This window comes from Embiotoca jacksoni, unplaced genomic scaffold (assembly GCF_022577435.1).
Source record: "Embiotoca jacksoni isolate LCO1_2020_lvr unplaced genomic scaffold, fEmbJac1.0.p SCAF_8, whole genome shotgun sequence".
In the NCBI taxonomy this organism is placed as follows: domain Eukaryota; kingdom Metazoa; phylum Chordata; class Actinopteri; family Embiotocidae; genus Embiotoca; species Embiotoca jacksoni.
The window spans coordinates 10,198,379-10,213,746 of record NW_027185436.1 but is presented as its reverse complement, the minus strand read 5'-3'; the positions used below and the strand labels follow the sequence as shown (position 1 = coordinate 10,213,746).

Sequence of the window (15,368 nt, the reverse complement as noted above, 5' to 3'; positions counted from 1 at the left end):
AGTCTAGGACAGCAACTTTTGTACCTAATGAATTGACATTGTGTACATTCACCTTTATTTTAGCAGACAAGAAGACCTTCTTTTTATAGTGAAACATTTATCAACGTGTCAGATGCTGCATAATTAGAAATTAATAATGTATAATTCTAATGAGTGTGAATTTGTAATTATAGATTGTTCCCCACAGTGATGCCACAATATGAGAGGGTTAAAAGGTTAAAAAGAAAGTATGCATGTGCGCGCACACACACACACACACACACACACACACACACACACACACACACACACACACACACACACACACACACACACACACACACACACACACACACACACAAAACAAACTCATGCAGAGATTTAATCAAAGGAGTTTACAAGAGTTGATGTCCTGAATCCCATATTTTCTGTTAAATTTCTCTTCCTCCGTATCCGTGTGTCCGTGATGTGAGTTGTTGGGATAAAACCCTTCATAGTGAAATTTGAAAAGTCCTTTTACATCACAAATTATTCATTACGCTAACATCTTAGAGAGAGATGGTTCAATCTGGGGTTGGTTGCATAAAGGCAAGTTGTGCACGGATCTACTGACAAAATTGAAAAGAAATATTACTCAGCTTAAAAAGTTTGTCACGCTGCCCTCAGGCTATTTCAGAACTAAACAGATGTGTTTCTGAAATAATAATCCATGAAACCTGCCGATAAGAGCTAAACATGACTCATGGTTGTAGAGTGACAAATGCTAGAAGGAAGATATTTTAGAGACTGTATAAAAACCTTAGAAATACAGATATGTATTTTTTCTATTACCACACAACTTTGGAAATTCACAGTAAAACAGCCTTATTAAAGTTTCATTTTTCCAAAAAGCATATGAAGCATTAAAGGCATGGCCAGCTGTGCTTTTAAGTTTCAGAAGTCTTAATTCACTACGAAACACACAGACAAGCGATTATTATATCTAATAATCTAAAAGTCCAGTTATTCGTTAGATCTAAGGCATAGTTAGACTCTGTCTTTGTGCAACCAGCTTCTGCTCCTCTGATATTTAATTTCTTACATCATCAGTGATGTGTCTGTGAGTTCCTGTCTCTACAACATGAAATGTAGAGGAAGTCCAGTATTTAACCACATTTAATTAGCCTCATTTTATGACCTCTTATTCTATATTTAATGTCTCGGTGATAAATTTAGACATAAAGAAACAAAATGTATGTTGCTACGTCTCCGATTGCCCATATATAGGTGACATCTGTCTTCTGTTTCAGTACTGGTTCGAGAGGTTATCTCACAGTTTCTCTGTGTACGTGTCTGTGCAGTGTGCATCCAGATGCACAGAAAAATCTTTATATTTCAAAGTTCCTAAATCATAGCCAAGTTAAGGTACTACAGTGACCTGCTCTTTATATTCTGAGGATATATATCCTGCAAGATGTGATACTGTGTATGTACAAATGACACATTTGTAATCACCTCTTCTCCTTGCCGCCTCTCTTGCCTTGAACAGTGTGTATTGAACTATAGTTAGCCAGGTAGACATACAGTAGATAAACACTGACAGCTTGCAGACAGAAAGAGACAGATATAGATATAGACAAATATTTCATACCACATATAGGCAACGTTATGCTGAATTAGTTTGTGCACAAGTCTTTGCTATATTTTGGCTTTTTTTTTTGTTTTGTTTTTTTTACCCAACCACAAGCGTAGATATAATTAAAAAATGTAGGTATGTTATACTGCAGATCATCCAAGCAACCATACGAAACAACCCGCGATCATCACACCAAGGACTCAATCAAATTTGGACTTGGTAACAGTAGCATACTACATATTTATCAACAGGAAAAGTTCTTTATGTGAACATGCAGACAGTAATGCCAATCAGCACCACACAAGAACTCTGCCGCGATCTAACAAGTCCCAGGGAAAAGCCTGACAAAAGGGCTCCCTTGGTAAACTAAGATCACACACTCACACGCATGCATGCATTTAAGCACTCACACAAATGCTCCCTGCAGAAATGAATACATCTCATCCAGATCACACAGCTCTGATGGAGGTCTGGAGGCCGTCAAGGCAAGCAAAGCACTTTGCATGCAAAACACAGTGTTCAAATGTGGGAAACTCATGTTCAGTTCACGTCTAATTGGAGATCTCAAATCTCAGCTATTTTGTCTTTCCTGTGATGGATTAAGTTTTGTGATCGCATATTGAGGTTTTTTATGTTATATTTTAGATCTTTGGAGCAAGAATTCTTGGTTGTTAATCAGGCTACATTCAAAATTAAAGGTGATTAAGCATGAAAAACTAGCTGCCCACAACACTGCTTCCCTTTGGGCTTAAGATTCTTGGATATTGCTAAGACATTTAAATAGCAGCTTCATGCTATTCTTTTCAGATTATACTTCTTAGTTTTGTTTAAGTTTAATGTAATTATCACTTCTTAGACATTTCCCAACATCTTAGTATGCTGTTATCTTGTCAAAAACGAAGTTGGTAAGGAGACGCTGTTGGATAAGGGGTGACTTTAAATGTAGCGAGACTCAAGGACAGTACTGGTCATGCTATTTATGCCATTTTTTTGTATCCCCTCTTGCCCCTTCAAGTCACAAGCACTTGTGGTTTAAGAGGTGTAAAGTTATGATAAGATGTTGGATAAATTGGTATAAAGATAACAAGGAGAAGGCATTTAATCATGCTGTTTGTCACACCCCTTCCCCCAATTTCAAGAAACAGGCCATTTGTCAAACAAATTGAAGGGAAAGAGGTGTTGAATTAATGGATAAACAATCCTCACATTTCCTCGATTGTGTATTTCTCCCAAAAAAGTTAACAAATTGAATAATTTCTGCTAACACAGGGAATGTAATTCATCTCCATACCCTCTTCAACTGGCTGCTGATTGCAAGCATAGAAAGGCCTCAACCTCCTTACAAAAGTGGATGCACTCCAGTGATTTTGATCAGATTTATCCCCACTGAGGCCATTCCAATCACATTAGAAATAAATTCGCATGCCCCACTTTTCTTCCATAGCCTTTTCTATTCAATTCAGCCCTGAAGAATTGGTTGGAATGCCACCTGATGGGTGGCTTAATGCACTTTGTGTTGCTTCTTTCAGCAAATGGAATACAAATTGTGATTTAAGTTTAGATTTCTTAAGCTTTTCCTCATCTTAAATGATTTGTGCAGGGTAGTACATGGTAGGGCTGCTTAGGAATGGGTTTTTGAACCAAATGTCCACCTGTAGATGCTTTTTTTTTTTTTTTTTTAATGTCCAATGCCTGATATTGAAGGACCTTACTTCTCTCTCTCTCTTTTTTTTCTTATCATTCTGGATTTTTCTCACCTCTCTCCTTCTCGTTCGGTCTGTTTACACTCCTAAGGTGTATTTCGACCTATAAACGAACCACCCAGGGCAATAGTCTTCATCGATTTAGTCGGATTTGCCTGATTTCCCACAATTAAAACACAACTACTATTTTACATGCAGTGTCACACACACACACACACACACACACACACACACACACACACACACACACACACAGGGCACAGAAGGATACCCACCATGCGGTTGTTGCCAGACAGCTCATTTAGAACGACCTTCAGTCCTATTCGGGTGAGATTAATTTTAGAGGCTGACTAATGTAGTAATTGTCACTGCATGTTAGTCATTTTTCAGCCCGAATCTCATGTTAGTAATTTTTGTGCTGTCTGTGTGTGTTCTGGTAGGAGGTTAAAATAATCCTTATTGTCTATAAATATCGTTATCCCCCCAGGCAAAGACAGGAGTGCATTCTAATTCAACAGCACTGGGTTTTGTTTTTGTTAATTGTTTTTCTATTTCCTCGTAGAACAGGTATTTTTTTTTTTAGGTTTTAGCACAATGGAAGCACTTAGCAAAGCTTTTAGTTTTGTCCTCCTTGACCATTATCTTGCGCCAAGGTAGAATCCCCAACACACAACTCTATATCAATTAGACCTGTAAAATGAGAAAAGCCAGGAAATAAAAACCATCAAAACTTTTTCAGACACGTCGCAGATTTTCAGTGTCTTGGTATTTATAATTCCTGGAAACTGAAACGTGGCTACCACCTCTGTAGCTGTCAAGTTAAGACGAAGAGTGTTTATTGGCACAGTCTTCAGGAAATGAGACCACACTTTCTCAGAATCAGCTCATGTTCTTGCCAGTTGGCTGAACAGCATCTGACCCTCTGACTTCCCACCCACACCTTTCAAATGTCAGAATTAGGGGAACTTAACTTTCCAAAACCTACAATGTGATTTATATACCCACTTCATGCAGTCATTAGCCAGGTTTGCAGAGTCGAGAAAGAAAGCAGGTTTGCACTTATTTCTCTCTTTTTTTAAAAATTTTTTAGTCTTTGCACGGCTATTCCTGGCAATTTTTCATGTGAATGCCCAAGTGCAACACTATGAATGCTTAACAGAAAAGATTGTCTGAAATGTTTGGGTCTTATCCCCTTCTTTAAAGATTCATCATGTCTTGTCGCTCTCTATTTTTCACCATGATGATTACTTTTTGTTTTTTCTTAAAAAAACAAAACAAAACAGTTTTCATCTCTTTTTTTCTCTCTCTTCTTCGCAACGCCGATTCTTCTTGCTTCTCACGCACATATATTTACGCGTACACACTTAACCAACACCTCACGCATACCAACACAATTTATCCTGCACTTTGCTGTAAGTACATTGTTCAATGCCAGAAACTGTTTTGCTGCTCTGCCTTTATATCTATATACCATGAAACATACACTATTGTTTTATCATTGTTTTGTTACACGAATAGAGGGAAACTGTGTAGCCTTCGGACAGCATGTTGTTTCTTTTTGAACATATTGCTGCCTTAATCATCAAGTCGAGTATTGCACTGCTATGCCAAACTTGATCTGGATTTAAAAATAATTTTTTTAAACATTTTCTCCCGGTCCTTTGATATTTCATTCAATCAAGACTCAGAAAACGGACTCGGCTGGAGTACGTTTGACTGTGAACTGAATCAACCTTCCTCTCAACAAGTTGCTTAATCATGCAGAAAAAATACGAATTTGATCTTTTTAAGGATGTTTTTCCACTTTGAAAGTCTTCACGAGAACATTGATATAGCACACTAACGTTTAGTGTCCTGAGGTGGTAATGTATTTCAACAAAAATATTAAATGATGAATTACAGAGAAACGTGTAAATGGTTAGTATAATTCAAGTATTTTTTTATGTTAAATTTGAATGTTTTTAGAATTTTTCAGTCAAGCATTGTTTTGAAATGACAGTATGCATTATCAATTCATGAACAATGCTATCGTTGCACAAAATATGTACAAACTCAGTTGTAAAATGTACAAGTGTTTAACTTTCACCTTGGAAACATCCCTTTTTAGTGTCCAGCAGTAATTTTTCCTTGATAACTCTTTTCCATGTGAGCATGTGGAACAAAAAATCTTTAGGTAACAAAGAAATTCTGGAAACGTGTTGGGATTCAGTGTGCAAAAATACAGAAGAAATCGGTACTTAATATTTTTTTGCGTGGGACAAAATCTGTATTAAGCAGTGTTATCTTGTACAGTATGTTGGCTAGTAACTTCCATGGCGTCGTTGCTGACAGATCAGGCCCGCCTCACAATTGACATCCGATGGGGCTAAGGTCAGAAAGTTAAATCTGCGGACTCAGTTTAGCCTTTCTCTCCCTCGTACAGGTTCACGAATGTTCCCAGAAATAATTTTGTTCCATCACATGACCCCTGGGGCGCTCTCTGCTCGTGCACTGCACAGTTTACAGTTTTACATTTTCTCTGAATTTTGATGTGACTTGAGGTAATTGTGAGCTTCCAGTATCTGTCTGCGTTTGCATCGGAGAGGTCATTTAAAGGACGGTGTTGCAGCTATAACGGTTCCCCGTGGTCTCCCTCTGACTCTCTGTGTGTCCTTTAGCAAGATGGCTCCCCACGGTTTCAGACCATCATGCCCAGCCTCAGGCCCTCTCTGTCCTCTCCTTCTCTCTATCACTGCCTCCCTTTCCCCACATTCCTCCCTCATTTTCCTCCTGTTATCTTGCCCCTCTTTCCCTCCTCTGCTTTAATGTCCTTGAAGGAAACGGTAATGACCGTCTGTCTGTCATTTTGTTCTCTCCATCTTATCGCTCATTCTCTCTCACTCCTTTTCTCCTGTTCTCTCTTTTTGTCTCGCCTTCTCACTGTGTCACTCTTTGTCCACATTTTAAATACATTTCCATTTTAGAATTAAGTTGAATATTTTAGTGAAATCTGCTCGGTCTAATTCATTACTTTTGAGTTCCCCCATGAGCCTTCCCCTGGAAGCTCCTGGTTGGCTGCTCCAGAGTCCTGGCAGGGTGTAAAGATGACGAGGGTTTAGAAAACCCTCACAGTGAAAATGAGGTTGGCAGACTTACATTCTGGCTGGTTGCACCAAGTAAACAGAATTTATGTCAAATAATTCTACGTGACAAAAATAATTAATTTTTGCTGTGTATACATGAGACAAGTTAAATAACGTTTGCGGCACCCACGATCACGAGCATCAGACATGTTTTAATGTAAGACAGTCTTACAAGCATTTAAAATGTATTTTCTTTTTCCCTGAAGCATTTTGAAATTTGTCTTGGAAGTTGCCATAAGAAAAAAGTTATTTTTATTCGTATTATTATTCTGTGTAGCTCCTTTCCATCTTGCCTACAGTAATGTCTCCTGACAAGCCAAGGTCATATTAAAGTGCTGTGTGCTGCGGGGTGCCGCCATAGAACACAACAAGTTTATCACAGAGATGTAGAGAGAAGAGGGGATCACAGTCCTGCAGCATGCACCACACGGCAACTTTATTGCACGTACCAAACACACTCCAGCAGGACCAGCAATGAATACACTCATAAATACACATAAAATACTTGCAAACACGCACCCATTTATGGAAACTGCCAGGGAGTCACACACAACCACACGCACACGCACACACACACACACACACACACACACACACACATGCAGACAAAGACCTTCGTATGTTGTTATCCTCGTTGCCTCTGTGTATTGCTTTTGTGGGAATATGGTCCCTTAGATACGTCCTGTGTAATGTTTAACAGCGAGTCTTGTTTCTTGTGTTTAGGATCCCAGCAGAGAGGAAGCCTTGCTGCAACAACTGAGGGAGAAAGACGAGGTGATTCTCAGACTCCAAAGTGAACTGGTGAGATCCACGTTTGTGAACATAAATGATAACTTGGGTTTGGGTTGACCTCGCTTCTGATATAAATGTAAAACAAAATATTATCATTATTATTATTATTATAAAAAAAACTTCACTTTGATCAAAAGTGGTACTAGTTGGCAGATGCGGCATTTGCAGCCACAGGATTGACTGTTCGTGATCATTCGGTGGTATGCATACAGGGAAATAAAAATGACTAAAAAACTAAAAATCCCAAATACTGTAAAGTCTTTGCAACTAATTAGAGAAGCAACTTCATATTTCAGACACTGCGAAATAGAAGATTTGCTCATCTATTTATATCTCTGTCACAGTTTCTTTCTCTTCTCCTCTGATTTCCTGAACTTTGAAATTAATATTTAAAACAGCTTGAATGTTTTTGAATTATTTGTTTTAAGGATATAAATTAATGACTAATTGCCTTTGAAGCACGAATTTGCTCATTCCCTTTTAAGAATTAAAAATCATTATTTTTTAGAAAGGTTAAAAAAACATTTCAAAGAACTCCTAAAGTTGAACTTTTATTGAAGTCGGTTTCCCCAGTTCATTCCTTTTATGATTTTCTACTACGGTGTGTGAGACTGAACACTGCAGAGGGCAGAGTGACAGTAAAAAGACTGACCACAAAATGAGAGAGGAAGTGAATATGAGGAGAGTTTTATAGTTGGCTTGAAGTCACACCATCAATATCACATGGAAGCAGAGAGCCTGTCTTTTCCATCTTTGTTAATGTAAACTGCTTATTCATGCCAGCTTAATGTAATAGCAAAATTATTGGAATTCCAGTGCAGCCAAACGACAACCATATATATATATATATATATTTTGAATTGCCTTTGGAGACAAGTAATAGAAGCAAACAGTGGTTTCCATGTTTGGCTATTTGGCATATCCACAACATACTCATGTAATAGAGAGCTTTCCATACAAAATATATTGTCCCGCTAGTGATTTTGGAAGCTTTTTTGTTGGATCATCTGCAGAAAGGCTCTGTACGGCAACACTTTTCATCATTTCTTTTCTACACGTCTGTAATTTGTCACCTGTCCCATCAAAGTAATGCGATACAGACATTATGCCAGGCCTTACCAGAATAATATGCCACTGTTGGTGTGGTACTGTGAGAGATGCCGGTCCGCTGACTTGAGCCTCATGCGGCATCTGTTTGTCTGATCACTTTCTGGCACTTGATCAACTTGAGTTTCTTCCCTTTTTTCACTCTTTCCTCTCCTCTCTCATCCTCTCTCTCCCTTCATCTTCTTGTCAGCAGCACCTATCATCTCTCTTCTCTCCCTCAGTGATGTGTGCAGTTATTGTGGAATTAACACCAACATTATGCAAATTTTCACGCAGGCAAAGCATATAAAAATTATTTCTCTCTCTGAAATTCATGTTGACAGGCAATGCAACATGCTTTACACTCACACTAAAACACGTTTTTACGCTTCTCATTATACCTTCAGTAATAAACAAATCTGTTTCTGTTTCTGTCTCTCTATTGTGCACAAAATGTAGTTTCACACTGCCTCCTGTATACATTAAGGACATCTCAGTGAAAGTCGATTCAGTCGTCCATCGTATTATAAATGCTCACTTATCCGTTTTCCTCCATAATGTTTATAAACGGACATTAGACCTAAACAAATCAGCATTTAACGTTTTAGAAAACCGTTTTCCGCTTTCTTTGTAATGTACTTTATGTTATTCAGATGGGATGGGTCTGAGTTCCCTACAGCTAGAATGTGTGTGGTGCAATTAAATATTGAAAAATGGGAAGTCTTACCATGACTTCCGTTTTAAAGAAAAACATGCAACAGCTGATACATACTCATTTCAAAAGGAAATGGAATCAATTAAATGAAACATTTAGAAATGAATGCCTTAAAATGAGACAGTCAGAAGTCATTAATTGTGACGATTTATTTTCTGCTATGGTAGTATTTAACCGTGACAAGTAAAGATGTCATGGTCAATATGGTTTTTAACCAGAATTTATTTCACCTAGCTGTGTCAGGGAAATGTGATATGTGCTTGGGCTGGTGCACCAAATGACAGATTAAAACACAAATGGCACCAGTGCAGTGCAATGTCGTAGTAATATTTCTTTGTTGGACCTGATCCAAGGAGTGTCAATAATATCTCAAGGTGGGCAGACACATTCACGGACTGTCTTCTTTCAGCTCTTCTTCTGTTTTAATCTCTGTCTGTGGCTGGGATCAATAACTTTAAACATTACTTTTAATGGAAATCTCAATTATAAACTTTTTTTTTTTTTTAATTAGTACCTCTCTGACTTAAGTATAGTCTTTGTTGATAATAAGAACAAAAATACTGATTTTTATCAAGTCTGAATCACACTAGCCTTCTCTTTACGTACTTTGCTTTGATTCTTCTCTCGTCTTCTTCTCTTTCCTGTTTTTTTTTTTTTTTTTTTTACCTCTGTTACACTTTCTTTCTTATTTCCTCTATCTCTCTCTTTTCCCCCCCCCACGTTACACATTAATCCATCATTCAAGGTTTCAGATATGCAATTACCTTAGATGCTAGATATGCTGATTACCCTTCACAGTGTCTGTTTGCGTGTTTGTGTTCATCTGTTTGGCACTTCTCTCTGACAGAGATGTAAAGGCTCCTGCCACCAGCTGGATTTGATTTCCACACACTCTTGTAAAGGGCTTGTATGTTTTTTTTTTAAGAGAAAAAGTTAGCAAATACCTGTTTTTTGTGTATGTTCATAAATGGTCTAATATTATGCCGTGTCCTCGCAGCTACAGCCTAACCTTATTTTTATCTGCACCATATGCCCTTGGAACCCAGGGCGTTGGCATTGCTTCAAATTTATGAAGTTGTGCAGTTTTGGGAGCATGTTGTGCGTGCGAACGGTGGTGAGGGGGGATACTTGTCTGCGTGTAAAGAGAGAGTCTAAAAGGGAAACCTTGCCTGCTGCAGCATTTGAAGGAAAGGGCAGCTCATAGCCAATGCTCTCCTCGCTTTGCCTCCGTCTGTAAATCTGCCAGTGAAAACCTATGAATTATCTCCGAGAAGGACCTGCTCGCTGGCCGGCCATCACTACCTGTCACTTTTTACCAGTTTTCTTCTCTCTCTGGTGGTGCATTTTGTTGAAGGACTGTGCTCCAGCTGCAACATTTAGCAGCGGAGGACCTCCCTTGCTTTTCATCTAATGATAAGCAAGATTAATGAAAACAGATTTTTAGCTCAACCTGTCAGCTCACTTGTGCTGGATTTGAAGAGGACAGTATATATTTGGGTTGAGAGCTACAGCATAAATTACTTTTCTTTCATTCTCCTGACCATAAACCTGTCCTTACACTTCGTCCTAATTTGGTTGATTCATTTTAATCAAGGTTAATGAATTTCTCAATATTTCATTGCCGCTGCAACTTCCAACTCCTTCAGCTCTCCAACTCATGAGCAGTGTAGGGTGAATGATGAGCGACATCGTCATAAAATGACAAAGTGCTGGGTTCTTCTCATTCACAGGACTTGCAACTTGACTTTTCAAATAATCACATAGAGGTAGTAACACCGATAGGGAGGTTCTTGGTCAAGGTAAAAGTGCTGCATTTTGAGGGAAAGGCCCAATGCTTTCCTCTCTGTAAATCTGCCAAACTAAACCCATTAATTATACGCGAGAAGGACCTTTCTAGCAGGCTGGCCAGTACTAGCTGTCACTTTTTATGAATTCTTCTCTACTTGCACCCTTTGCCGAGGGTCCCTGCTCCAATATTTGTCAGTAGAAAAGTTCTGTAACCTCTTGGATTTCCAGAAGAGGCAGCCAAAGGGAAGAGATAGTTGAGGCTGTTTAGAGTTGCAGTCTCTCCCTCCCCCCCTTTTGATAGCTAACTAAGCATGGAAGCCAGCTGCACCAAGTGCTGCGAGTGGAGGCAAGGCAATAAGTCTGCTGGGAGAATAGTTGTTCTCATTTATTTGTATTTGATGTTTTTGTTTTTTTTTCTGAGATTTTGGACACGGCCGATGGGTGTGTTTGTTTTTTTTTTTTTTATGCAGGAGAGTGCCAAAGTGGCCCTGAAGATGAAAGACTGCCAAATGACTGACCGTACCACACAGACGGAGCATATGGGGCCAGAGGTGAGACGCTCACAGAAAACACGCGCACATTCTCTCTTTCGCTCTGTCGGACTCTAACACACACAGATGGTGTCGTGCACGACATCCAGAACACCTGACTCAGATTCTATATCACCAAATGAGGTGAGACAGTTGTATTGGGAATCTTCACTAAAGCTCCTTTTTTCTTCTCCCATGTTCCTACTTTGTTTTCCAATCTGGGATAATACATTTTAAGCTGAACCACTGCACCTGTCTCTCCACACTTCCTTCCTCTCTTTTCCATCTCTTTAATCTTTAATCGTTTCATGTTGAGGTAAAACTCTAATCCGTCTCAGTCTTTCTAAAGATGTTTTGCTGCAGTGACAGTCATATTATAGTCCACTACCTGCTCCTCCCCTTCTCCCCCCAATTCCCACAGTGCACAGAGAGAGTGCCTCCCTGCCTGCCTGCCTGCCGAACGCCCTCAGCTGACATGGCCTCTTTGGCTTCACTGGGGGCTGACAGTATGGGAACGCAGCAGACTTAATGGATGACTGTCTAAAAATGGCTGCCTGCATTGGAAACAAGAGCAGAGTTTTGGGGGTCTGTTTCTTTGTCTCTCTTTTCCGTCTTTTAAATCACTTTTTTCATCTCCTCTTCTGCTCCAAAGGTTCTTTTATACCTTTAATCCTGCTGTGTATGAAGTGACAAAAACACATTGTTAAAGCGTAAAAGCTTTGCTTTTGTTTGAGTGAGTCGGTGCACAATATCCACACTGACGTACTGACATATGCACAAGTGTTTGAGTTTACTTTTGCAATGTCAAAAGCGAAATGCTTTGCTCTTGACATTGTATGAGTTAACTCAAACTGCTGTTACTTCCAACAGCAGTAAAACTTTGCATGAGTTGTTGTGTAATATTTACCTGCACAGTTTCTGGAAAATAATAGTACACAGTTATCAGTTTTGTATTGTTTGGTTATTTGTATGATTATTCGACCTCTGCTGTTATTTCTGGCAAATACCAGTCACAATGAGAGAGAGAGACAGAGGGAGAGAGTTGCTAATGCTAGGGGGAGAATGTTAATTTGACGAATCAAGGAGCAGTCAAGTGCTTCATGCACAGAGGTTGAAATGATGCACTGTTGATATTGTGGGTGCAGAAGGGTTGGCAAACTTTGGGTGCACATATTATCAATGGATCTGTTCGAACCCCCCACACCCCCACCCCCACCCCCACCCAAAAGAAAATGCCCTCCCTACCATAATGTACTGTCAGTTTCGCTAGGAGTACAGAATCCTAAGGAGACCGACATACTGCCGCTATAAAATGAACTAACACAGTTAAATGAACAGTTATGATTCTGCTCTACCATATTACATCAAAGCTTCCCCTCCCAAGCCTGTCGTGATATTTACTCTTTAATATTGAAGCCTGCAGAATACTGAACTACAACACAGCAAGGTGATGCATTGCGTTTGGTTATTTTGCTACATCCTGGTGGTGGCAGGACAAGATCTGAGTAAACTATTCACTGTGGATCTGGTGTGTGTGTGCCAGGGCTGTAACACTGTTCACCCAAATTAGAGCCTAAGGATGGGAATTGCGCATGCCACCTTCACATGTCCGTGAAGTGAGTTAAGCAGCTGAATGGAAAGACATTTATGCAAAGTGTTTGTGTCAAACATGCTGGAAGAGCTTTCATCTTTACTCTACCTTGTTGGAAATGAAACTATTTTGCATTATGAACCTTCAGTAGATGGGTGTTTGTTGAAGCAGACAAGGAAGAAACACTCAGAGTTGAGAAAGTTCTGCACAGGTCATCTGTTCACCAACTAAAATCAGTCAGTCTTTGCACCAAAATTACAGTGTCGTGTAGGATTGCTAGTGACACTCCCCTTACTTTGTTTCCTCTGTCATGCAGTGAGTCACCGACACAAGTCCAGGCGAAGACTTGACTGTGCCTTCGAAAAATGCCGCTTTGTCGCTACATTCGTTTGAAGTTACAGCCCTGAATCCTATCATTTTTTATCATACCTGTCATCAGCACTCCTGTCATTTGTCTTTTTTTGAACATTTATTCCTTCCTTCCTTCACTTCACTTCGGTGTCTTGCAGCTGCACACAAAATAACACGCACAGGAGCGTTTTGGTCCGTTCGCCCCCGCTGACCAATGCAGTTTTCATTCAGTAGCCTGAAATGGCCACATGCAGTTGTATGTTTTCTGGTACCGGAGGAAGTGTGCGTGTGCGTGTGCGTGTGCGTGCGTGTGTGTGTGTGTGTGTGTGTGTGTGTGTGTGTGTGTGTGTGTGTGTGTGTGTGTGTGTGAAGCAGCCATTAGTCCTGGCCTTGGACAGCAAAGTCAATAAAATGTGCTGCTGAAAGTTTCAAAGTAACTTCACTCAAATAAGTTGCATTTAAGCCTCAGACAGTATAATTCACTCATTATTGGGGGGTGTTTGTGTGTTTGACGTATTGTCATGCATCAAGTGGCATAATTTCCCCATCAGTATGGTCATGCCATTAACAAGGTATCAATTTAGTTGAGCTACTTCATAACTCATTGTTTGTCCAGACATTTGTCTCTGGACTAAAAAGCCCAGAGAAAGATTGGGATGTAAATTGAGAGGCTGAAAAGTTGTTGATACCCCCGGTGATTTCTTTTTTTTGGGTGTAAATTATGATTAATTTTAATTCATTTAATTCAAACTATTTTCAGACACTCATTTTGATTTGTCTCACCACAACCACCAGATAGTGAAGAGTATGCTCCAAAACAGTGCATGAAGAGAGGTTTACTCTCCCGACGGCTCACACACAGTTATGTCACTTCTCAGAGGTGAAGAGGTCTGATTGATTGGCGGGTCATCATTTGAAAACAAGAAGGGCCTTTCGCGTGTCGTTTGCTCTGCGGGTGAAAAACAAGTGATATTAAAGTACCGGATATTCTGCATGGGGTCCTCATAGCTGTTGAACATGCTCATTTCATTGCTGTTGGAGGTATTGTAGTATTCCGAAACGTATTTACTGCGTGGTGCATGCTCGGACCCGCAGCGACCTTATCTTCCCAGCGCAGTCTGTCCAGTTTTAGGAAGTCTGGCCGGTGCTCTGGCGTGTGGCTTTGCTATCTATTATAAGACCATTACCTAGCCATAGAGTCCTCCATATGCTCAGGCCCCTTGAGTAGATGGGCTCTTAATTAGAGGAGCAGCTGGCTGCCCGCTAGCAAGCTAGGCTAGCAGCACAGGTGACTTAACTCAGCAGTAGCTTACAGCATGTGCGGCCTGATTCCCCCCCCTCCCCTTCCTCCCCTTACCAATGTGTGCGTGCATGTGTGCACGACAAAGAGAGACAGAGCCCTGGGTGTATGGGAGATGCTGCAGCAACGAGCAGAGGCCTATGTAGGTTAGCTACCCCAGTGCATCGAGGACAGTCGGCCAGCAACAAAAAGTGTGTCCACAAGTGGGGCAGCTATTTCCACTGCTTCTGCTTCTTCACGGGGTCGACCATCACACTCATCCTCTCACTCTGTACCTCACTCTCCTTTTCTGGAACACCCTTGTACTTTTCCTCACTACAATGTCCTCCTCCTTCCCTTCCACAGTCTGCCGCTTTGGTTCGCTGATCCCTGAAACGTGAAGAAGTTAGCCTCCTCTCCTCTCCTCTCCTCTCCTCTCCTCTCCTCTCCTCTCCTCTCCTCTCCAGGAATCCATTAGGGATTGTCCTGCCCTGGTTTCCCTGCATCGGACAGTCTGTCCCAGGGACAGCTCCTGGCCCCATCACTCTGTAAAAAGTTGGCCTAAAGTTGTATTTCTGTGATATAAAGTTCCTCCTTTATTCTACTTTCGCAGAGCTGCCTTGAGTCTCACCGAGTTCTAGGAAGGTCAGGAAAAGGAAAAGTTACTTGGGTTGCTGGAATGCATCTCATCCTGTCTCACTCCCCAATGTTCAAACCATTGTTTGCATTCATTTTGTGTCCAATTAAATGACAGTTTAGATTTTCATCATGCACATGTTCTAGAGCTGTAGTTAGTAAATGGAAATTTACAGTTTTG

The 15,368-nt window shown here is 40.3% G+C and overlaps 1 protein-coding gene across 1 annotated transcript in view; it reads left to right on the top strand.

Annotated features, from left to right (window-relative positions):
* Positions 1-15,368, top strand: part of ccser1 (coiled-coil serine-rich protein 1) — a 118,048-nt gene that overhangs the window by 46,843 nt on the left and 55,837 nt on the right. The window contains exons 9-10 of the mRNA XM_069138807.1: positions 7,143-7,220; positions 11,271-11,351. Coding sequence (XP_068994908.1) covers positions 7,143-7,220; positions 11,271-11,351 — 159 coding nt within the window. The remainder of the gene's footprint in view (positions 1-7,142; positions 7,221-11,270; positions 11,352-15,368) is intronic.